At 35.9% G+C, this 23,627-nt stretch overlaps 1 protein-coding gene across 5 annotated transcripts in view; it reads left to right on the plus strand.

The window, feature by feature from the left end:
- Positions 1–22,618, plus strand: part of ATL2 (atlastin GTPase 2) — a 72,921-nt gene extending 50,303 nt beyond the window's left edge. For 3 of the 5 annotated variants that reach the window (XM_055399070.2, XM_088841533.1, XM_055399071.2), the window contains 11 exons: positions 6,263–6,397; positions 6,642–6,746; positions 9,686–9,736; positions 10,033–10,089; positions 11,521–11,613; positions 14,388–14,526; positions 15,334–15,461; positions 16,572–16,628; positions 17,558–17,629; positions 18,265–18,696; positions 20,813–22,618. In XM_055399070.2, the coding sequence (XP_055255045.1) occupies positions 6,263–6,397; positions 6,642–6,746; positions 9,686–9,736; positions 10,033–10,089; positions 11,521–11,613; positions 14,388–14,526; positions 15,334–15,461; positions 16,572–16,628; positions 17,558–17,629; positions 18,265–18,696; positions 20,813–20,932 (1,389 nt within the window). In that variant the 3' untranslated portion in view covers positions 20,933–22,618. The other 2 variants (XM_088841534.1, XM_088841535.1) reach the window with 1 other exon arrangement.
- The last annotated feature ends 1,009 nt before the right edge of the window (positions 22,619–23,627 follow it).

A 23,627-nucleotide genomic window follows, 5' to 3' on the forward strand; every position in this document is an offset into this window, starting at 1 on the left:
TTTTTAGTCACTTTTAAGTTTACAATTTAATGGCATTAAGACTGTTCATATTATTGTGCAGTCATCACCACCAATACATTTCCAGAACTTTTCATTTTCTCAGAATGTAGCTCTGTACACAATAAACTCTTTCCTCCATCCCCTGATAACTGTCTCTATGAGTTTAACTATTCTAGATATTTCATGTAAGTATAATCATACAATTTTGTTATTTTGTATCTGGCTTATTTTACTAAGTGTGTCTTCCAGGTCAAGTTCACCTTTTAACCAGAATCATAAGAAAAAAAGATGATTTAAATTTATTCTTCTTTAGCGTGTAGCTCAGTTGTTACAGTTGTCCTTTGTCTGAACTTGTGACTTAGGTCAGTCATTATGTTATCTGTCCAGCCCCAAAAGGGAAGAGTTGGATGAGGAAATGGGTAAGATGTTCCGTTCCGCTCCGTTCCGTCGCTCAGTTGAAGATGTTAGACAGTTTTAAAATTGCTTTAAAAGTCTAATGTTTCTTAATTTGCTCTAGGCCTTGTAGAGTATTCTTACATTCTCAAATGAAAACTCTTTTAAGTTATGCTTGGTGGTCAGAATGTTAATATTATTCTATCATTTGGGTGTTTGTTGTTAATAACCTAACTCCTAAGTTAGGTACTAGTTTATACAGATTAAGATTTTTACCTATTGTGTTTTTATGGGGAATGCTTCATAGCTCAGAAGGACCTGCTCTTTTGTTGTACAGTTACTTGGATCTTTAATTTCATCCTTCCGTCCATTTTCCTATATAGTTGCGTTGAGTTGTTACGGCTTCTCAACGCACCTTTATCTTCTGGCCTGCCCATTATTGAAGTTAGGAGACCTGGCTGCACCACCAACTCAATGTGCAAATTTACCTAGCTTTTGTTTCACTTTGTTGCTAGAGAATGTTATCTTTCCTATGGTGAGATAAGAATTTGTTTCTTATTGTTTAGAGCAGGTAGGTGTTCTTTATTGTTGATAATTATATTATATTGGTGAGTCTTTTTGGCAAGGATTTCTGTTTACTCACTATAATATTTGATTACATTCAAAGTTCAAGTCTTTTCACTTGAGATGCCTTTTGCAACTGGGACTTATTCAGTAAGCTTTTTTTTTTTTCTTTTAACTGGAGAATTAAGATAATTTAAAAAATTTTTAGTTTTTGTCCCTGTATTAATAAATGGTATCAGGTTACTGTTTTTCAAGTTCTTAAGTTTGCTTCTACTAACTCATGACAGCAGATAGTATCTGTTGTGAGCGAGGCTCCTTCTTGAATTCATTAGCATGCACCTGAGGGCAGAGATGTTTGTTCTTTTTCACTGCTATATCCCTTGAATCTGGAACAGTGGCTGGCATACAGTAGGGGTTCAATAAATATTTGTTGAATGACTGTGTTAAATTTACCAGTGTTCAGTATGTTAGAGAAATAACAAGACTTCTTAATTTCATGTTTTGAAATGTCAAAACTTAACTGGTTTTAATTAGTTCAGTTCAGTTCAGTCGCTCAGTCGTGTCCGACTCCGCAACCCCATGAATCACAGCACGCCAGGCCTCCCTGTCCATCACCAGCTCCCAGAGTTCACTCAAACTCATGTCCATCGAGTTGGTGATGCCATCCAGCCATCTCATTCTCTGTCGTCCCCTTCTCCTCCCGCCCCCAATCCCTCCCAGCATCAGAGTCTTTTCCAGTGAGTCAACTTGTCGCATGAGGTGGCCAAAGTATTGCAGTTTCAGCTTTAGCATCAGTCCTTCATTAGTTAGGTTCTCTGATTTCCTTTTCTCTCATTCTTTTATTGACTGATCAATTTAGTACTTCTGCTTCATTGACTATGCTAAAGCCTTTGACTGGTGGATCACAACAAACTCTGGAAAATTCTTAACAAGATGGGAATACCAGACCACTTTACCTGCCTCCTGAGAAACCTGTGTTCAGGTCAAGAAACAGCAGTTAGAACTGGATGTGGAATAATGGACCAGTTCAAAATTAGGGAAGGAATATGTCAAGGCTGTATATTGTCACCCTGCTTATTTAAGTTCTATTCAATGGCAAGCCACTCCAGTACTCTTGCCTAGAAAATCCCATGGACGGAGGAGCCTGGTAGGCTGCAGTCCATGGGGTCGCTACGAGTCAGACATGACTGAGCGACTTCACTTTCCCTTTTCACTTCCACACATTGGAGAAGGAAATGGCAACCCACTCCAGTGTTCTTGCCTGGAGAATCCCAGGGACGGGGGAGCCTGGTGGGCTGCCGTCTATGGGGTCACACAGAGTCGGACACGACTGAAGTGACTTAGCAGCAGCAGCAGCAGCAGCAGAGTGCATCATGCGAAATGCCGGGCTGAAGGAAGCACCCAAGCTGGAATCAAGATTGCCAGGAGAAATATCAGCAACTCCAGATGATATCACTTTAATGGCAGAAACCTAAGAGGAACTAAAGAGCCTCTTGATGAGGGTGAAAGAGAAGAGTAAAAAAGCTGGCTTAAAACTTAGCATTCAAAAAAGTAAAGCATGGCATCCAGTCCCATCACTTCATGGCAAATAGATGGGGAAAAAGTGGAAATGTTGACAGACTTTTATTTTCTTGGGCTCCAAAATCACGGCAGATGGTAATTGCAGCCATGAAATTAAAAGATGCTTGCTCCTTGGAAGGAAAGCTGTGACAAACCTAGACAGCGTATTAAAAAACAGAGATACCACTTTGCCGACAAAGGTCCGTACAGTCAAAGCTGTGGTGGCTCAAATGGTAAAGGAACTGCCGGCAGTGCAGGAGACCCAGGTTTGATCCCTGGTTGGGAAGATACCCTAGAGGGGAAATGGTAACTCACTACAGTATTCTTGCCTGGAGAATTACGTGGACAGAGGAGCCTGGCAGGCTACAGTTGAGTGCTGAAGAATTGATGCTTTTGAACTGAGGTGATGGAGAAGACTCTTGAGAGTCCCTTGAAGAGCAAGGAGTCAAACCAGTCAATCCTAAAGGAAATCAACCCTGAATGTTCATTGAAGGACTAATGGTGAAGCTGGAGCTCCAGTACTTTGGCCATCTGATACAAAGAACCGACTCATTGGAAAAGACTCTGATGCTGGGAAAGACTGAGGGCAGGAGGAGAAGTGGGCAACAGAAGATGAGATGGTTGAATGGTATCACCAACCCAGTGACATGAGTTTGAGCAAAGTCCAGGAAATAGTGAAGGACAGGAAAACCTGATATGCTGTAGTGGATGGAGTCACAAAGAGTTGGGCGACTTAGTGACTGAACAATAGCAATTTAGTAAACATTTCCATTACAGGGTAAACCAAGAAGAGATAATACATAGTTTGTACATCTTTTTCTAATGAGACACTAGTTCTTTTTAAAGTTTCTTTTGGAGATATTAAGGTTAACAGGCATCTTACTTAGCCTGTGATGCAGTCATCTATACTTTTTAAAATTTAGTTTTACTCTCTTATTCATGTATTGTTTCTAGCAGTGATTGAAAGGGTTTTATTTCTTCCATTTCTCTTACCCATGTGCAAAAAGGAACATGTTGAAGCTTAATAATTAAAAAAATTTAATGTATTTATTGAGCAAATATTTTGAGTACCTACTGTGAGCCAGGCACTATTCTATGTTCTGGGGATACTGTCCTGTGTTTTGAGAGGAAAAAAATGACAAAACTTTTTTTCTTCATGGAACTTAAATTCTGATAGAAGAGATAGGGAAAAAAATAAGTAAAAATTAAGTAATATGTAGAATAAAAGTAGATTTATCTAATAGGATAAATTCTTTTAAGTTACTTGGATAGGTTGAATCAGTTCATTAAATATCACTTTGACATTGTTGGGAAATGAGATGCTGTGTATCAGAACCTAGAATAAGGAAGGCACTTTGGTAGAAACAGTTTTGTAAATCAAATGGAGTTTATAGCCCATGCTCTCAATACTTACAGAAGAACTGCAGTGCAAAGCCATTTAAAGGGAACCACCTGAAGTGTCAGTAATAGGCTTTAAGAGTTCAGAAAAGTTGGAGTTTCTTTTCCTGACCACCTGCTCAGTCTAGGCTGAGAGCAGATGGAGCAAAGGTATAGAGATACTAAGCAACCTATGTATTTGGGAATATTGACCTTTTTTGTTGTGGGACAAACTGGAAGAGGTGTGTGTGTTAGGGGGAATTTATTTAAAAAAAATTTTTTTTTAAATTATTTTTTGACCACATGGCATGTGGGATCTTAGTTCCCTGACCAGGGATCAAACCTGCATCCCTTGTAATGAAAGTGCAGTCTTAACCACTGAACCACCAGGGAAGTCCCTAGGGGGACTTTAGGAGCAGAGATAGGGAATGTAAATTAAAGGTGGATTGTATACAACAGGTCTCCAGATGGTCCTGTAAAGAAATGGGGAGCCACATATGGCTTTTTAGCAGCACCATGGCATGATTTTAGATTTCTTGTGAGAACATTAAGTGACAGTTTGGAAGGATGGGTTGGAGGGTACAACAGGGAGGTTCAAGGTGATTTGGAGCATCTAAAAAATATAGTTAGTGAAGACCATAATTGGGCTTATCTAAGGTGTACTGTTAATCTTCTGATGCCTGTGAAGGGTGCTTCTTGAAGCACAAGTCTGTAGTATATAGTATAAATAGAGTTGTACCTTGTGTCAGTGTTGTGACCAACAGAGGATGATGGTCTTAAGTTGAAGATTCTGAAAGTGAAGAAAAGAGTCTTAAGAGAATTTTGTAAGTGATAGGATTGGTAACTACTGGGGATGGAGTTTTGTGGAATAATAATTATAGATGGTTTGTGTTTTACCATCTGAGCCACCAGGGAAGCCCACTGATGTTTAAGACTGATGTTCATATTAAGTAGTGGGCAACACTTTTTTCTCCCACCTTTTCCACATTAAGTTTACCTTACACATCTTTCTCTACCCCTGATTCGAGCTTTGTTATCTATTTTGGACTGTATAGTAAAGCTTATTAGAAGTATTTCTAAAACAAAGGAATTTTTCCTGTGAGGGGAGGTACTTTGAGAAAAGGGTAGATGGGCTTTAAATATTATACTGAACTCCAGGAGCTGGTGATGGACAGGGAGGCCTGGCATGCTGTGATTCATGGGGTCGCAAAGAGTCGGACACGACTGAGCGACTGAACTAAACTGAACTGAAAGTAGAGGGCTCTTAATATATGTCAGTTAACTCATTTATTATATTCCAGATTAAATTTTCTAGATACATTAGCTTATGGTATATTAAATTTCATATAATTTTATAATATTACAACAGTTTAGTCCTGTAATGTATGTGCTAAAACATTTTATTATAAAAAAGTTTAAATATATCCCAAAATAGTAGAGTATAATGAACCCCAGTGTATCCACCAACATTTTCCTGGTCTTGTTTCATCTGTTTTCCTCTCTGCCCTTTTACTTATTTATTTTAACTAGATAAGACTTTATGATTATTTTTACAACCTCAAAGCCATTATTACATCACACAATCATCTTTACCCCAACTTAGCACTATCTAATGGAGAAGGAAATGGCAACCCACTCCATTGTTCTTGCCTGGAGAATCCCAGGGATGGGGGAGCCTGGTGGGCTGCCATCTATAGGGTCACACAGAGTCGGACACGACTGAAGTGACTTAGCAGCAGCACTATCTAATACAGTACCCAGTCTGGATTCAGATTTCCCTTTTGGTTTTGAAAAAGACTTACAGTTGGATTGTTTGAATCAGATTTTATACAAGTCTTGTGGTTATTTTTAAGGTTGTTATTTTTTAGAGAGAAAATTAAGGCAGTGTGAAAACATTTTAGTGTAAGCTATTCTAAGAGAGCAGTGCTGTTTTGACAGTCATTCTGTCTGGAACTTAGTTTTGTAGAAGGAGGTGTCAAAATAGCTGGTATCTTATTTTTATGATTTTGAACATAGGAAGTGTTTCCAAAGTGGGAAAAGTAGTTGTGACCCCACTTATCTAGAAGCCTAGAGTGTGAAAATGAGGGCAGGTTTTTGAAGGTTTGGAGGAAGACCACATCTCTGAGGGATGTGGGGTTTGGGACTGTTTTTGTAACTACTTGTGTAATGTTACAGTATATTTTGTCTCCCTGGATGTACCGTCTTTATCTATAAAATAAGGAGTGGATGATTTCTTTCTTTCTTTTCCTAAAATTTTTATTGAAGTGTGGTTGATTTACAATGTTGTAAAGAGTGGGTGATTTCCTACATTCCTTTTGCGTTCTTATTTTTGTGTGTTTTATTTTATATTTATGCTTTATTTTAACAGGATTCTCAGAGTTGGATTGGTGGAAACAATGAACCATTGACTGGCTTTACATGGCGAGGTGGTTGCGAAAGAGAAACAACAGGCATACAAGTCTGGAATGAAGTATTTGTGATTGAGAGACCTAATGGAACAAAAGTAAAATTCTTTTCATAGTGTTTTTTTTTTTCTTATTATTTTTTCCCCCATATTTCTTGAGCAAAACAACACAGAACTCTTATCTTATTATCTGATAACTTAAACATGTGGATTATTATGTCAAAATGTGTGAGATATGTACTTTTCTTAATTACTGATTTTTATAGTAACCATTTTATATTTGACTTTTATAAATCACTGTTGGTGAGTTTTTACTTAGTATTTCAAACTTTTAAATTCCTAGGTGGCTGTGCTGCTAATGGATACCCAGGGTGCCTTTGATAGCCAGTCAACTATCAAGGATTGTGCCACAGTGTTTGCTTTGAGCACTATGACTAGTTCTGTTCAGGTGAGACACAGGGATGCTCTAGTGTGGTCAGTTCACATAACTCTAATACCTTTGCTCTTCCTCAGAATGCCATTTGATTGAAGAAGGACTAAAATTAGAGAAACTATTTACATTTCTTACTGCTCACTTACGTTTCTGTGCTTGCTGTCCTGGCTTACAATGTGAAATTTCATACTTTTAAGTGCTTACCAGGGAAGCAGTGAACCAATAGCCATTGCCCTTGGTATTTTGTTGTAGCATCAATGCTCTTTTTTTTTTTTAAGGAGTATATATTATTGTATATTATCCTTAATTGAATTCAAGGATATTCAGTTGATACTGTGGCTTCCAGATACAGTAAAATGTAGAGTATATTTTTGTTTTTTTGGCTAAATCAACCAAACAGCAAAATCAAGTAATTAAATTTCGTTTTCTACTTGTTGTGCATGGCAACTCCTACTTGATTATTTGAATGAATGGAGGTATGTTTATATAATAAACTTGGGTCATATTTAACTAAGGAAACCTAAGTGATGTTTATATAATCTAGGATAGCACCTGTTTCACTTAGAAAGGAGTAAAATTCTTTTCTTTTTTGACTTATGCTATACTCTATTATGTTTGGTGTTGTGTCAAGTTCTAGTCTCTTTGAGCTAGGCCATCTTTTTTCTGTATAATTTAGACTGATTGGACTGAATTAAACCACCACAGGTCATTTTGTATTTTTTTTTTACTTTACCTTTTATGAGTTCATCTGTGGTTGACACTTCTCTGGCTGAAAAAAGAATTATTGAAGTATGGTGGTTAGGTCCAGCTGGTGATGATGTTTCTTTTTTTTTTTTTTAAACAGTTAAAAGTATTTTTATTAAAAAAGCACAAATGCAAAGAAATGAACAGAGGAAAATTTATGCGTCGAACCTGGACTGGTCACTTATGATAATATACATGCTACAATTCCATTCTCCCCAATCATTCCACCTTCACCCTCTCCCACAGAGTCCCAAAGACTGTTCTAAATGCCTATGTCTCTTTTGCAGTCTCTTATACAGGGTTCAGGTTACCATTTTTCTAAATTCCATATATATGTGTTAATATACAGTATTGATGTTCTTCTTTCTGGCTTACTTCACTCAAGATACATATTTGCAAATATTTTAAAAAGTATGTGAGATAAGAAATATTTCTCCTGAGATAAAAAATATTTCTCCTGAGATAAATATTTTTTACTGATGAGAGATTATAGATGATACCATCACTGTGTCTTGGTTCTTGTGCTTTCCATTAGTATCTGGAATGTATGACTAGTCTCGATTAAAGTTCCCATCTCCTTCCTCAATTCAAAGTATCTAGCTGTCAGTGGAAACAACTTTTGAATATTATTATGAAATAAAAGAGAAGGGGCTTCTTTTTATTATAGGGATGGAGATGTCTGTCTCTACAAACTAAATGATGTTATTGGGGACCCTCAGAATCTCTCTTTTCCCATTTGTTCTACTTTTTTTCCTCCGATTTTACAGGGTGGCAAAGCTGCCATTTTCCTAAGGCAACCATGAAGTATACCTGAACCATTCCACTTCCAGAATGCCAGGTCACATTGGTCCATCTCCCAGTGGACTGCTGAATGCTCCTTCCCCAGACTTAGGGATGAGGCGAGGAAAGGGGTCAGGAATCATGAGTTCTCCATGTTTTTCAGCACAGGATTCTGGACCCAAACTGGACCCAGAGGGTCTCAGTTTTACCCAGGGACAATACAAAGTTAGGGTCAAATGCTCCTTCAATGCTCCTTCTAGTTCTAAAATTCTGTTTTTGACAACTGTGCATTTTTCACATTCCTTCAAAATATGTGCAGAAACATTAGTAATTTTCAAATAAAGAAGCTATAAAATGTATAATATATCATAATTCTTTTGAAAAGCTACTTTTCAAATATAATCAGTTAGTATTTAAATTAGCAATTTTTTAGATTTTTTTCGCTATAATGCGGGTTCTTTCAAACAGGACAAAAAAATCCAACCAAAGGCACATACTTAAGAAATTATAAGACCTTCCCTGGTGGCTCATATGGTAAAGAATCTGCCTGCAATGCAGGAGACCGGATTCAGTCCCTGGGTTAGGAAGATCCTGTGAAGAGGACATGGCAATCCACTCCAGTATTCTTGCCTGGAGAATCCCATGGACAGAGGAGCCTGGCGGGCTATAGTCCATAGAATCACACAGAATCGGACACGACTGAAGTGACTTAGCATACAAGAAATTATATATCATTGTATTCAGTTTGAAAACTTAGCCTATTTGATATTTATACTTAATTACCATTATCAGCTCTGGTCTATGTGGCTTGGAAAGCCTCCTAAAAATTTGTGGAAAGGGCAAGAGTGCCACCTACTGTTGTGTTTTTTTTTTAAACAGCTACTACAGTCTGGTAAAATTTTCGTGTTATTTAGACTGAGTTTGCTTAAGTAAAAAGATAATCATATTAGAGTCAATGATAGTTGAGGCACCCATGAGTAACTGTAAACTATATATTGTGAATGCTCCAAGGAGGAATTTGATCTTTGTAGAACTATGCCCTTCACATTCATTGACTTAGAAAAATAGTTGCGGAAACCCTATACTTTAAAAAAAAAAAATCATGGCATAACATTAAAAAATCTTACTACATAAGTATAAGTATATAAACGTACAACATAAGTATACTACATATACTTAAAAAAAATGTCTGCTGCTTTCTTGGCCTCACATGCATGTATTCATGATTTTTACATAGTTTACCACCACTGCTCCCCCCTTAATGTTTTATAATTAGGAAAAGAGAAATCCTTTTCATCACCAGTTAAGATAATGACCTATTCATTCATATGTGTTCAGGTATAAAATAGCCTTCATTTCCACAAGTAAAGTTATACACAGCTGGGTATTCAAAGTAAAGCACTAATGAAAACCAAATTCTGTTTTAACAGGTATATAATTTGTCTCAAAATATTCAGGAAGATGATCTTCAACACTTGCAAGTATGTATGTCTCAAAGAATGTATGCCAAAGTATTGAAAATTTAATTCCTACTTTGTTACTTTACACCAAGAATCTATAATATTGTAAGAAAATTGACTATTATATGATTTTAAACAGATATATGACTTTTTAACTAAAAGAAATGTTAATGTATACTTGGTCTTAAAAAATTAAATGCTTGGCTTTCAAATGATTTTAAAGGCCCTGACATCTAGTGGTCTGATATAGAACAGTTTTACAGATGTTTTCTTTCAATGTCTTTGGGGGCATTATTTTAAATAATTTGATTTAATAGTTATTTACAGAATACGGCAGACTTGCAATGGAAGAAATCTACCAGAAACCATTTCAGGTAAATTAAGTATTTTATCATTAAAAGAAATGTATCTGTGAAAAGCTGTCGTCTTGTATTTCTGAAGACATAAGGATATTATGCCAAACTCATTTTTAGCAACAGATCCAGTGGAATTGAAACTAATTTATGGCAGAGTCATCACCAGCTTAACAGTAGCAATTTACAAGATAGGAAATAGAACAAATGATTATAGATTGATTCTTAGAATTTTTACTTAAAAAAGTGAATAACATTTCTCTTAATTAGATGTTAATTCCCAGAGTTGAGATAGTCATGTAAACTTCTTGTATACATCTTAAACTACTGCCATATTATTGGTTGTGTGTGTGTGGGGGATTATATTACAAGTTGAAATTAGACCTGTTATTGTTCATTTTTGAGTCATAGAAAAGTTTCAGAATTTATTATGTCTCTCCCCCATGTTTTTTCATTACCTTTAAATGCTAGATGCAGAATATTAAGTCAGAAATTAATATGGGTGGAGTTATTTGAGAAGCATATGCTCTGCTTGCTTCTTTGGAGTCTTAACATTGGAAAGATTAAAAAAAACAACAAAGCTAATTTCAGATAGTTTCTTTTTTGAAATAAGTGGTTTGTAAGTTGACATAGTATTACTCAGTTAGTTGTGTTATGGTAGGTGAGAATGACTCCACCCTGTTTGCTCATCCATGTGTGAAGTCTTCCCTTATATGAAAGCATCATTGGTGGTTCTTAGTGTCAGTGGGTTTACACTGATTCAGCCTCAGTCTTGTCTGGCTCAAGTGATCATGTTTATGAAATATTTGGACAGGTTATGGTGTCATTTTTTGTATATGATAAAATGTACTCTATTTGGCCTATATCTGTTTTTCTGAACTGGGGTAATTTTGCCACCCAGAGGGCATTTGCTGATATTTGGAGACATTTTAGGTTGTCACAGTTTTGGGGAGGAAGTTAATACCATTGGTATTTAGTTTTTAGAGACCAGACATGCTGTTCAACATCCTGTTATACATAGGACAAGTGTGTACAGCTAAGAATTATCTGACCCAAAGCATCAATAATGCTGAATTGAGAAACCTAAGCATGTAAGAATAAAGAATTCTGTGAATTATTTGGTCTTTTAATTATACAATCTTGGCTTAAAATTATGATCTGTATACCCTGATAGGTCTTTTGTTTCTTCTTAAAAATCCCTGTGTGATTGCTTGTGGTGACCATATATACAGTAAGTTTCTCAAGTGGATGTAGATTCTTGGTATAGGAGTTGGGAGTGTTACTGGTTTATGTAGTAGACTCTTGATATAACTATGAGTATAGTAAACCATTTGGTTACTCTAACTTTTGATAAGGATTGCTTCTGGGGAGTAAGGGATGCTTCAGTTGTTAACGTAGTAATTTTTGGTAAAATTTTGTAAGAAATGATTCTGTTTTTCCTTTTTTCTGTAGACGTTAATGTTTTTGATTCGAGACTGGAGTTATCCTTATGAACATTCATATGGTTTGGAAGGTGGCAAACAATTCCTTGAAAAGAGATTGCAGGTAAGTCCCTATTTCTGAGAGAGGAGAACATAAGCACCAAGTCAGGTGAAGGAATGGGCTGCCTGGACTGCTGCTTAGACCACCAGTGTCTTAAGGATGATCGGGACAAATTGAGTATCCCTGGTTAACCTAGGTAACCCCAAACATAATTGATGAGATGTAAATTGGTAGCACTCCTGCGAAAGAGGACAGTAGAAATGTCCTTGAATAGAAATTAAGGAACAGATATTTCTCTCCAGAGACATATTGAAGGGACATTTCAATAAATCAATATTCACAGGATGAGAGTTTGAGGTAGACTAACTGAACTGAACCTTTTGATCTATTCAGATTGCATGCATGTCTCTTTCTGGCCCAGCTGAGCTTCTGAACATTTGAGACAGGCTGGATAATCTAGTGTGGATGCATTGAACACAAATGATGTGAGTTTCTTTCCAAGGAATATTGTCTCATAGAGTGGCAGCATATAGAGAGCTAGAAAAGGGATCTTAAACATTTCATCTGCTGCTGCTGCGTCACTTCAGTCGTGTCCGACTCTGTGTGACCCCATAGACAGAAGCCCACCAGGGTCCCCCGTCCCTGGGATTCTCCAGGCAAGAACACTGGAGTGGGTTGCCATTTCCTTATAGCATTTATACACAGTTCAGTTCAGTTCAGTCGCTCAGTTGTGTCTGACTTTTTGCAACCCCGTGAACCACAGCACGCCATGCCTCCCTGTCCATCACCAACTCCTGGAGTCCACCCAAACCCATGCCCATTGAGTCAGTGATGCCATCCAACCATCTCATCCTCCGTCATCTCCTTCTCCTCCTGCCCTCAGTCTTTCCCAGTATCAGCGTCTTTTCAAATGAGTCCGCTCTTCACATCAGGTGGCCGAAGTATTGAAGTTTCAGCTTCAAAATCAGTCCTTCCAGTGAACACCCAGGACTGATCTTTAGGATGGACTGGTTTGATCTCCTTGCAGTCCAGGGGACTCTCAAGAGTCTTCTCCAAAACCATAGTTCCACACATACCTCAAAACTGGAACCCAGAAAAGTGACTTGCCTTTGGTCATTTAACAAATTATTGGTAACTGTAATAGGACCCAAATATCCAGACTCTTGTTCTGACCCATGCAAAATGCCACACCAAGGCAGTCCTAAAAAATAAACTCACCACCATGATCCTTTATTCCTAGAGGTGTCCTCCCGTGGAAAACCTCAGTTCAAATACTACCCTCCTACTGACATCCACAAAAAATACATAAAAATCCCTTTATTCATAAGTAGGAGGTTTCTTTGGGGTAATAAGCTTTTGTTTGTTCCCTGTGGAAGGATGCATTTAGTTTTGTAACAATATTCAAAGACTGAGGGTATAATATAATTTTTCTTAATCCTAAACTGAGATTAAAACCAAATCCTTATTCTTAGATTATATGAAAGGCATTTCTAGACTGTCAGAGGTTTTCATTCATCAGCATTTTCTTTGGTTTGTTCAGAAGAAATTAACACAAAATACATTAGGCATGCTAAATAAATTCAGAATTATGGACTTCAAAGACAACGGGATTTTTAAATACATTATTAAAGTGATACAGAAAAGTACACAGACCATAAGCATGCACCTTGATGAATTTGTGAAAATTGAACATAGCCATATAATTACCCGGAAGCACCCAGCTCTGTCTGCTAACTCCCCCTTGTCCCCAGACCCTTCATTGCTGTTCAGACCTTTAAGAGGCTTTGTTTTTGGACTTTTTATGAAAGGAATCACACATGGTATGTATTCTTTTGTGTCCAGTTTCTTTTGCCCAGTATTACGTTTCTGAGATTAGTTCATGTTGTTGCATGTAGTTTAGTTCACTTATTCTCATTGATGTTCAGTATTCCATTGTAAGAATAACAATAGTTTTTCCATTTTACTCTCAATGGAGATTTGGGTAGTTTCCAGGTTTTGTTGATTACTAGGTATATGTATTTTAGAATGGTTTTGAGACGAGTTTAGAAGGGGATGTGTGAATTGTATTGGGATAAGTAGTTATTAAAAATCTAACTTTAGTATATTCTTCCAGAAAATACATAGTGGTTTCTCTTCCTCAAAAAACTGATGACTAGCATATGTCATAAATAATCATTTGGAATGAGTGCTGAAATCTTAAGGTTCTTTGGAATTTTAAAGTTCTTTAGACTGCACTGGTGTTTTTCACCTTATCTGTTGTTTTGCTCAGTGGCTGACCAAAATTTTTATTTATAGGTGGATTAGTACTTTGCTTTTCTCTTTGCCATTATAAGTACTTTAAAGACGGGTTTATAAATCACAGTCACACCTGTTGTTCGGTGTTAGATATTATGATTAATTATTATTTGTATTTATTCATATCCTTGGTAGCTAATGGGCTTCCCTTGTGACTCAGTTGGTGAAGAATCTGCCTGCAGTGTGGGAGACATGGGTGATTCCTGGGTTGGGAAGATCCCCTGGAGAAGGGAAAGGCTACCCACTCCAATATTCTGTCTAGAGAATTCCATGGACTGTATAATGCATGGGGTTGCAAAGAGTCAGACTCGGACTTTCACTTTGGTAACTAACAGAAAAAAAAAATTCTCTTGGTTTAGGAGAGGAGGTGGGTCTTACCAAATGGTTAGAAATGGGTCTTTAATAAAATTTTATATTGTCAAAAATCACCCATCTGGAGTAGCATTTGTATTACTGTGCATGTGAGTGTGTGTGTGTACTGTTTAAAAATAAATTTGTTTTTCTCTCGTTTGCTCCTTTACCCTGTCTCCTCCTACCTCCAGGTAAAACAGAATCAACATGAAGAGCTGCAGAATGTAAGGAAGCACATTCACAATTGTTTCTCAAATCTTGGTTGCTTCCTTTTGCCACATCCTGGTCTTAAAGTTGCAACTAATCCTAGTTTTGATGGGAGATTGAAAGGTGGGAATTCCCATTCTTGCTAAATAATCAGAACTCAAGTTTTAGAGACTGAAAGTTAAAAAAAATAATATATATATATATGGTTCCTTAAAATGTCTCTCTTATACTGGAGGATATTTCGATGCATTGTTAATGAAGTGATTGTAGTGCTCTGTGGTCTTTCTAGCCTTCCATTGGTTTGTTGCAAATGCCTAGCATATTGATTAACATATTTTTTAATGTCTGTTGCTCAGCACTGATGTCCTAAAAATACTGAAGGCTAAGAACATTTCAGTATTTCATCTGATTGCAGTCTGCTAAAAAGCATTACCAATAAATATATTGTATTGATATAATTAGATTTTAGTCTGTTTTGGGGTGATGGTATAATTTTCTGTGTATGTTTTAGGATTATTTTGAGCGTGATTTCAGAAGACTTGAGGATTAACAAAACTTTAATAGTATGGCTAGAAAACAAAATTTAGTTTTAATATTTAATACAGTTTCATGAATCGCCTGCCATTTGGAAAGGATAGTTTACTTAAAATACTAGATGTGGAATTTGTTTTGGTAGTTCACAGTTTTTTATTATTTGAGCTGACAGAATTATTGGAAGATGAAGAAAATGGGGTACTAGAGTTGGGGGGCATTATATTTTTTCCTAGGAGATGAGTCAGTATGACAGGTTTGGATGAGTTTTTTGAAATGAATCTATACTTAAGTATCATACTCTTGTTTTATAAAACAGAATCTCATTAACTCTTATCAGTGGTGACTTTACTTCTTTTTTTTTTTAACTAATATGTTGATTAATTTCGTGCCCCTCAGATATTGATGAAGAGTTTAAACGAGAGCTTCGAAATCTGGTTCCATTGCTCCTCGCCCCAGAAAATTTGGTAGAAAAAGAGATAAGTGGATCTAAAGTCACTTGTAGAGATCTTGTAGAATACTTTAAGGTAGGAAAATGCTTACATTAAATGACTGTGTAAGTTAGAAATATAGTTGACTTAAAACTCATATGTATGTTATAAAAATTCCTTATCTGTATTTTAAAGCAATGAAGTACAATTTATAATTTATTTTTTTGCCTTGAATTGCATGTATCAATATTTTAGAATATTTAAGATTGTAGCAGACAACATGTATCTTTTACACAGTGATTTTATTTGTTTATACAGTTATCCTACTGTTTCTGCAGCTGTGATATGCAGAGAAGGGCCATTCATATTATACTACTCTGTGATTTGAAAATGTAACAGATACTGGGAGTATAATTCTGCATCTTGAGTTCTCATAGAAAACCTTCTCTCAGAGTCTGAGTACTTGTTGAGAGCCTTTGAAAGTTATCAAAACTGGGTTCTGAGCTCAAGTAAATTATTCATAGATTTTTTTCCCCCTCTGCTCTCTAGTCTTTATAGCTCGCTTGCCAGAGCAAGGCCACTGTTGAGGGTTGTAATTATTTGTAGTAGTTGTAGATGGATGGGAAAACACAGTTAATGAAATAGTGTATTTAGTGGACACTTGATCACTTTCATACTATCTTTGTCTAGTTATGAAATAATTTAAGAGTCAGATAAAAGTTGAGGTGAAAGATTCCTATATGGAACTTACTTAAAAATTTTCGTCTTTCTTACTCTTAAACCACAAATTCGGTAATTTTTTTTGCCCTTGAACTGAAGTATACTTTAATCTGGTCAAAGTAAAATACTGAGTTAAAATGTTTTGTTACATATTTATTTGAAACATTGGCAATTTGGCAGTAGGAGAGAATTGTGGATTTCTTTTCATAGAGTAGATGGCATTTTATATATAACTTTAAATATGAAACAATTTTTCTGCCAAGTTGGAATTATATTTAGAGACATTTCTCCAGAATATAATTTAGCAACACACTTTTTTAATAATGTTGATAATAGGATTAACTGTTGAAATGAAAGTATATGATTTTTAAAGCTTAGACTTTCCTTTTAATAGTGTGAATCATTTTTCTATCTAATGATTTTTCTTTGGGGATATGGAGCCAAATTGCATAACCTGTCAATATAATGAGTCTTCTGTATTTTTAGGCTTACATTAAAATTTATCAAGGAGAGGAGCTTCCACATCCAAAGTCCATGCTTCAGGTACTATGTGCGTTGTACATACATTTATTTATGAGGGAGAAGAAAATTCTGCTTTAGGGAAAAATGCTGGAAATGGGTTGGTGCTTCTTTGTATGCAAATACATTTTAGATACTTAAGGCATGGGTCCTGAAATTTTTGAGTTTTTGTAACTACAGATTGCAGACCTTGTACACACACAGTAGCTTCATAGAAATGAAGGTCCTTGGTGCTTTCTCTTCAGTTGCTCAAGAAGTGTAGGAAAATTTCTGTTTCAGAAGATAGCTTGATATGGGCCTTGCTGAACCAAGCTGCTTCTGTTCTCTGGGTCTTTGATAATGAATGTTGTTTGAAATAGTCTTATTTTCTCTTTATTTTAATGAGTGACAGCTACTTCTAGTGACTTTGGTTTTTTTTTTCCTTGCTTTTTTTTAAAAAAAGATATTCTTTAAGGACAATGTTATTTTAACCTGTTTCATTTTTTAAAAATTTGCTACTTTGGGCAATTTCCCAGTTTTATAGTGGATTAAACTTTTTTCATTAAATCCATGTAGTAAACAGTTTTGTGGATTTAAAAATGTATCCTGTGTCATACTGATTATGAGAGAGAGGACCATATGAGTAATTCTTGATTCTTTGCACTCGGAGATGGGACATATTTTAGGGCTGTATTTATTTAATTCTCTTAGAATTTCCTGGGCATATGTGTTCTGTTCTACAAACCCACTTTAACAAATGTAAGCAAAAAAAAAATTAATCAGGTAGTTCTATTAGAAGCAGTTATTATATCCTTTATACTAGTGTTTCCTCCATTAGAAAGGAAAACTGGAAGTTGATAATATTTTTGTTTCATTTTCAGACTTGGTCACTGTACATAATTTATTGTCTTAATCAGCATTTATAGTCATCAGATATTTCACATAAAGTTGGCACATTTTATTTTATTTTTTAGGCAACAGCTGAAGCTAATAATCTTGCTGCAGTAGCAGGAGCAAGAGAGATCTATTGCAAAAGTATGGAGCAGGTTTGTGACTAACATTTATATTAGACACTAGAGTGAGAAGATTTTTATATTTAAAATCATTGAACTAATTCGTACTCCTTATACATTGTCATGTTACATCATTCCCAAATTTACTTTTATCATCTCTACTGAAAATAAATTTAAGATTATAATTTCCATCGTTAGAGTGCAGGATGAGAGTAGTAAGTTATTACATAAACCGCGCTAAAATAGTTTTTGACACGCTTCAGAGTGTTATTATCAGTAGCCTCTGCTGTTAGTAACATTGTCCTAAGACCAATAGCGATTTCTGTGCTAAGCTTGGTAATTCAAATACTCAAGTACCTTTTTTATGTGTTACACCTCTTAACCCACTTCCTTGCCAGCAGTCTTTTTGGGTGTATTACTGGGTCAGCTGACATCAGTACAGATTGTAGTGTAATTCTTTTTGTCTTTATTGGTATATAGTTAATTGTGAAAATTTATTTTGCCTGAGTCAGTTAAATATATAAGAAATGTATAGATTATGATGACCTGTGGAGCATTACAAACAAATTTAAAACTAAATCATGTAGGTGGTTTAACTTAACTGACGGGGGAATTTCTTTCAAGTGTGACTTATTTCCAGCATGTAATCTGTCCTACTGTCTGTACAGGTATGTGGTGGGGACAAGCCTTACATTGCACCTTCAGATCTGGAGCGAAAACACCTGGATCTTAAGGAAGTGGCGATTAAACAGTTTCGTTCAGTGAAAAAAATGGGTGGAGATGAATTCTGCCGGCGTTATCAGGACCAGCTTGAGGCTGAAATTGAAGAAACCTATGCAAATTTTATAAAGCACAATGATGGCAAAAATATCTTCTATGCTGCTCGTACCCCTGCCACACTGTTTGCGGTCATGTTTGCTATGTATATAATCTCAGGACTGACTGGCTTCGTTGGCCTAAACTCTATAGCCGTCTTGTGTAACCTTGTCATGGGGTTAGCACTGACGTCTCTTTGTACTTGGGCATATGTTAAATACTCTGGGGAATTCAGAGAAATTGGAACAATGATTGATCAGATTGCTGAAACACTATGGGAACAGGTTGGTATCTATCTTTTGGTTTTTCAGTGACTAATCTTATCCTTGTGGCTCCCCACCCCTCCTCCAGTCCCCCATTCCCCACCCTCACCCCCAATATTTCCACATCTACTTTTTCTTTATATGGAGAATGGCAAAAGGATATTTTCTGTTTTGTTTAGATGCATAATCTGAATATATATAAACTGAAGAGTTTTTTTTCCTTTAAAGTTGTAGTGTGCTTTGGTTGACTTCTATCTGTAATACTCTGGATAGTTTCTTAGTTATAGGCCTGATTATACCAGACAAGTGGGCAGGACCAGAGTCTTTAAAGATTCCCCCCACCCTTTTTCTTTTTTTTGAGAAAAGAAAATATCAGTGCAAGAGTTATGAAGGTAAGGAAATAAGTTTGCAAGTGCAGTTCTTTTGAAGTTTCTTACTAGGATTGATAAGAAGCAATGCATGCTTATATTCCAGGAGAAATGGGTGATATTCATGTCTTCATTGCCTTCCATGAAGATCATAGTGGTTTACTGTTGTACTTACTACAAAGAACAATCTTATAGGTTATTCTTACAGCAAATAATCTTTGACTTCTGTACTATGGAAATGCTAATGAGCAAACCAAAGTACCACAGTGGCCAGCTTTTCTTAATCATAATCTGTTGCCTCAACCAGAATTCAAATCATGATTTTTTACCTCAAACCAGAGTTCAAAGTTGGGCCTGACAAGTATCTACTAAGGAAAGCCTTGTTGTGTATCAGCCATCTGTTGTCTGGAATTGCCTGTGTTCAGAAAATTCCACTTAAGGATATTGTTATTAAAATGGTCATCGTGAAATACCTGAGCATCATATCAAGAATGAAAGCTACAGTTATTACTGATGGACAATATAAAAGGCGTTTTCAGATATTATTTCTGGGCCAATGAAGTATTGGGCTTATTTGAAGATTTAAGATAACGCGGGTCCATGCTGGTTTCGGTTTTAAAGTCAAAGGCTGAAGAAGTTGATTGATGCTGATTTTTCTACTAATAATGTCATCATTATTTTATGCAGTGACCCACTATATTAATTTGCATTTTATATTTCTTTAGAGAAATGCTCTATTCAGATCTGATTTGGAAGCTTATGTCTGGATATTTATTAAATTTTTATATCTTAAAAAAGTTCATTCTTTATATTCCTCTGATACGTTCTGATAGAAGATGGATTAAAAGCTATCACAACCTAAAAAAAGCTATCACAGCATCACTTAAAATATTATCTACTTTAAAAGTGTTGAATCATTATTAATTTTCTGCCACATGGAATTTCAGTAATTGTACAGTGTCTTCTGAAAATCAGTCATCTCCAGTACAGCACTGATTCTAAGATTTTAGAGGTGCCACTATCACAAAACAAATCAATGGAAGAATCTAAAGTGTGTACAATTATTTTTATAGTTGAGGTAAGGTGATCACTAGGTGGAAGGTCTGTGCAGTGTCAACAAACCTTGTCTAAATTTTTTTGCATTTCTCTTTTCTTTTGCTTCAGAGGAGTCCCAGGAAGGTGAGAAACTATGAAGTCTCAAATTTTTATAGTCTTAATTAAACTCTTTAAATTCAAGGCCCTCTTGAGTCATTCTCCTAACGAATCACTCCATGTTTTAGGTGTTTTCCAAACTGTTCGAAGTTTCTAGACGTCGAATGGTTCATCGTGTTCTTTCATCAGCACAGCGACAGAGACTGTCATCCAACAATAACAAGAAGAAAAACTAGACAGTATTTTTAACTTTTTTCCCTATCTGAAGTGTTCACACTTATACATGTAGGACAATAAGCAGGACCGTCTGGGCCGGTCTGCATAAATGCTGTATACATACCAGATTTGATGCTGCATATAGGGTATGGAATTGCACATCCATCTCATAGGAATTGTAATGGTTTGAATAGGAGGAAAGTAATTTTTGTTACATTATAAAATGTCTACCTGCATTGTTTGTAGCATCATAACTTTTTTTTGGGAGAAGCATCTTTTTATTTCCCACATTCCTGGTTATTTTCTTCATTGCTTTGAATTGAATTTTTATATCTATTTTTATATGTAACTCTTTTTTTACCTCATGTTTTTATTTGTTTTGCACATTTCTCATACCACAGGTATTGAAGCCCCTGGGTGATAATTTGATGGAGGAAAACATAAGGCAGTCTGTAACAAACTCTATCAAAGCAGGCCTGACTGACCAGGTGTCTCATCATGCCAGATTAAAGACAGACTGACACTTCATCTCCTCATGGACTCCACTCTCCCTTTTTTTCATGCTTGCTGTACAATGAGAACTCAAATAAAAATAAACCAAAGTTTACAATCAACTGTAGAAGTAGTTTAGTATAACTGGCTTCACAGATGGCTGCCACAGAGTGTGAAATTGTTTGTTGGTTTTAAGCATTCTGTTCATAGCTCCTGAGACATGTTGATTGGCTGAGGAGCATTAGTTTATCATGCACACTGGTGCCATGTTTAATTCTTTTTTTTTTCCTTCTTTGATGTTAGTGAAATTTGTCTTATGTAAAAGGATATTTCAGGGAAATATTTTAAGAAATCTATTTAGAGTCTTTTTAACACAGTGTCCCATTGAAATTTTAATTTTTAGAGAAGTTATGAATCACTGTAGCAAGATTCAGATTGGAATGACAATGAAGCCTTTATTGAGCCACGACATTAAAAGTATATATTGCTTTACTGCCTTCAATACCAGTATTACATAAATGCATGTATCAGAAATTTCACAGAAATTACACAACTCTTGTAGCTAAGAAAGTGATTCTGAAGTGTACATTTGTCTTGCCTTTTTAAATTTATAAACCTGCCCTAAAACGAGATGCATATCTGGGAAACTAAGCTGTCTTTATGCAGTTTAGCCTTCATGTACATAAAATATGCCATTAATTTTATTGGGGGAGAAATTCCATCCAAAAATGTTGCCTACAGCTATGAGTTAAGAGTGTCTGTACAGTGTGTAGCTTTTATTTTCTAAAATCACAGATAGGGCATGTATATGAATTATAAATATATAAATACAATTTTGTATTAAAAGTTTTGTAGTTTATGGCAAAATCTGGTTCTGTGGTAGGCTAATGAGTACAGTCCCTGTGAAGGAATGTTTGTGGCTCATGTCAGTGTATGAATGCATAGACAATTTGAAGTTTTTGATATATTTGTGATATTTATCTTGAGCACTGCAATCTCACTCCCCACCCCACCCCCCACCCTCGAGGGAATTCAGTGGGAATGTTTATGGTGACTTTGTCCTCTGTTGCATTTTAAAATTATTTTCTGTAATTTATTTTCAGTACATAATTAAAAATTTGTTGCATATATAAAATGGAACTTGTGATTTTTTTTAAGGAATTCTTCAAATATGTATTCCATTACATAAACCTATTTGTTTATACTGAAAAGAGCATGAGTGAGGAACACCCATGTGAGAGCTATAAGCTATTGTACCTCGAAGCTAAGCTTGTAAACAGTTACTTTTCTGTGTCTGTCTCTGTCAGAGAAAACTTGTGATTAGCTAGGGGATTTATTAATTTTTGTTTCTCTTTTTTTTGGTATATGTAAGGCTAACATTTTGCAGTACTTTTGTAGCCTTCTCTGAACACCTGTTTAAAGCACCTAGTTTGGTTTTTAAGTGAAGAGAACTCAGATGTTGAGTTGCATGGCCGAAAGCTCAAAATTTACTTTGGTATATATCTCCCCACTCCTGCTTCAGATCCTATTTTTATATGGATTGTGTTTGTTTCCATCTATTATTAAACTGCTACCACCTCATCTGTTCTTTAAGAGAATCGACCTGAAAAGTGTCTCATTTCTTTTATTATATTTTATGAATGTTGTGGACTGTTTTTATGAATGGAAAAAATAAAAAGTTTGTTGTATAATAGCAATTCTTCTGAAATTAAAGTGACACAGGTAACTTTTGTTTTTTTGTTTTTTTTTAACAAAAGAGTTGTGAAATCTAGATCATTGGATTTCTTAATATTTCTTGTTAGAAAGAGTGTTTTCCCCAAAGATACAGTTCTATTAAGGATTCCAAGAAAGTACTTTGGTTTCAGCTGGAAGACTGAATATTGTTAAGCAAGAAGCAGTAAAAGGGATTAAAGACAAACTCAAACTGTTTACTGAAATAATTTTGGTGTTAGTATATTTTCTGTGGTATAATTTTTTAGTAATTTATATTACAAGTTTGTTTTTTTTAAACAAATTGTCTTCTTCATTAAGATATAAATAATTTACTTCTGTGGAAGAGATAGTAATTTGTGACCCTACTATTGAGTATGCCTTATATATTTCTCATGATAATAGTCATCCTTGCTTCACTAAGTATATTCTGCTTGTGAAATGGAATAGAGGTAATTTTTGAGAATTTATATTATTTGATGAACTTTAATTAGTCATTTTACTTGCAGAACTGGGTGGCTTGAGCAGTTTCTGTTGCTGTAGGTGTGACTACTGCTGGAGTTACATTGTTTCATTATTGTAGGGGTAAACATTTTTTGGGTGGACTTTCTTGCCTGGAGAATCCCAGGGAAGGGGGAGCCCGGTTCCGTCTATGGGGTCACACAGAGTCGGACACGACTGAAGTGACTTAGCAGCAGCAGCAGCAACTTGCTGGGAGGGATTGGGGGCAGGAGGAGAAGGGGATGACAGGATGAGATGGCGGGATGGCATCACCGACTCGATGGACAGAAGTTTGGGTGAGCTCCGGGAGTTGGTGATGGACAGGGAGGCCTGGCCTACTGCAGTTCATGGGGTTACAAAGAGTCGGACAGGACTGAGTGACTGAACTGAACTAACTTGATTAAGAACCTATTGAGAATATATCATAAAATTCCAGAAAGCACTATAACGTTACTATTAATGGTTCACTAAGGTCAAAATGGGCTTATAGAAAGATTTTAAGCAGTTGCTTAG

Source organism: Moschus berezovskii, chromosome 11, assembly GCF_049115385.1.
Source record: "Moschus berezovskii isolate FMDL1 chromosome 11, NW_MosBer_1.0, whole genome shotgun sequence".
Taxonomy (NCBI): Eukaryota; Metazoa; Chordata; class Mammalia; order Artiodactyla; family Moschidae; genus Moschus; species Moschus berezovskii.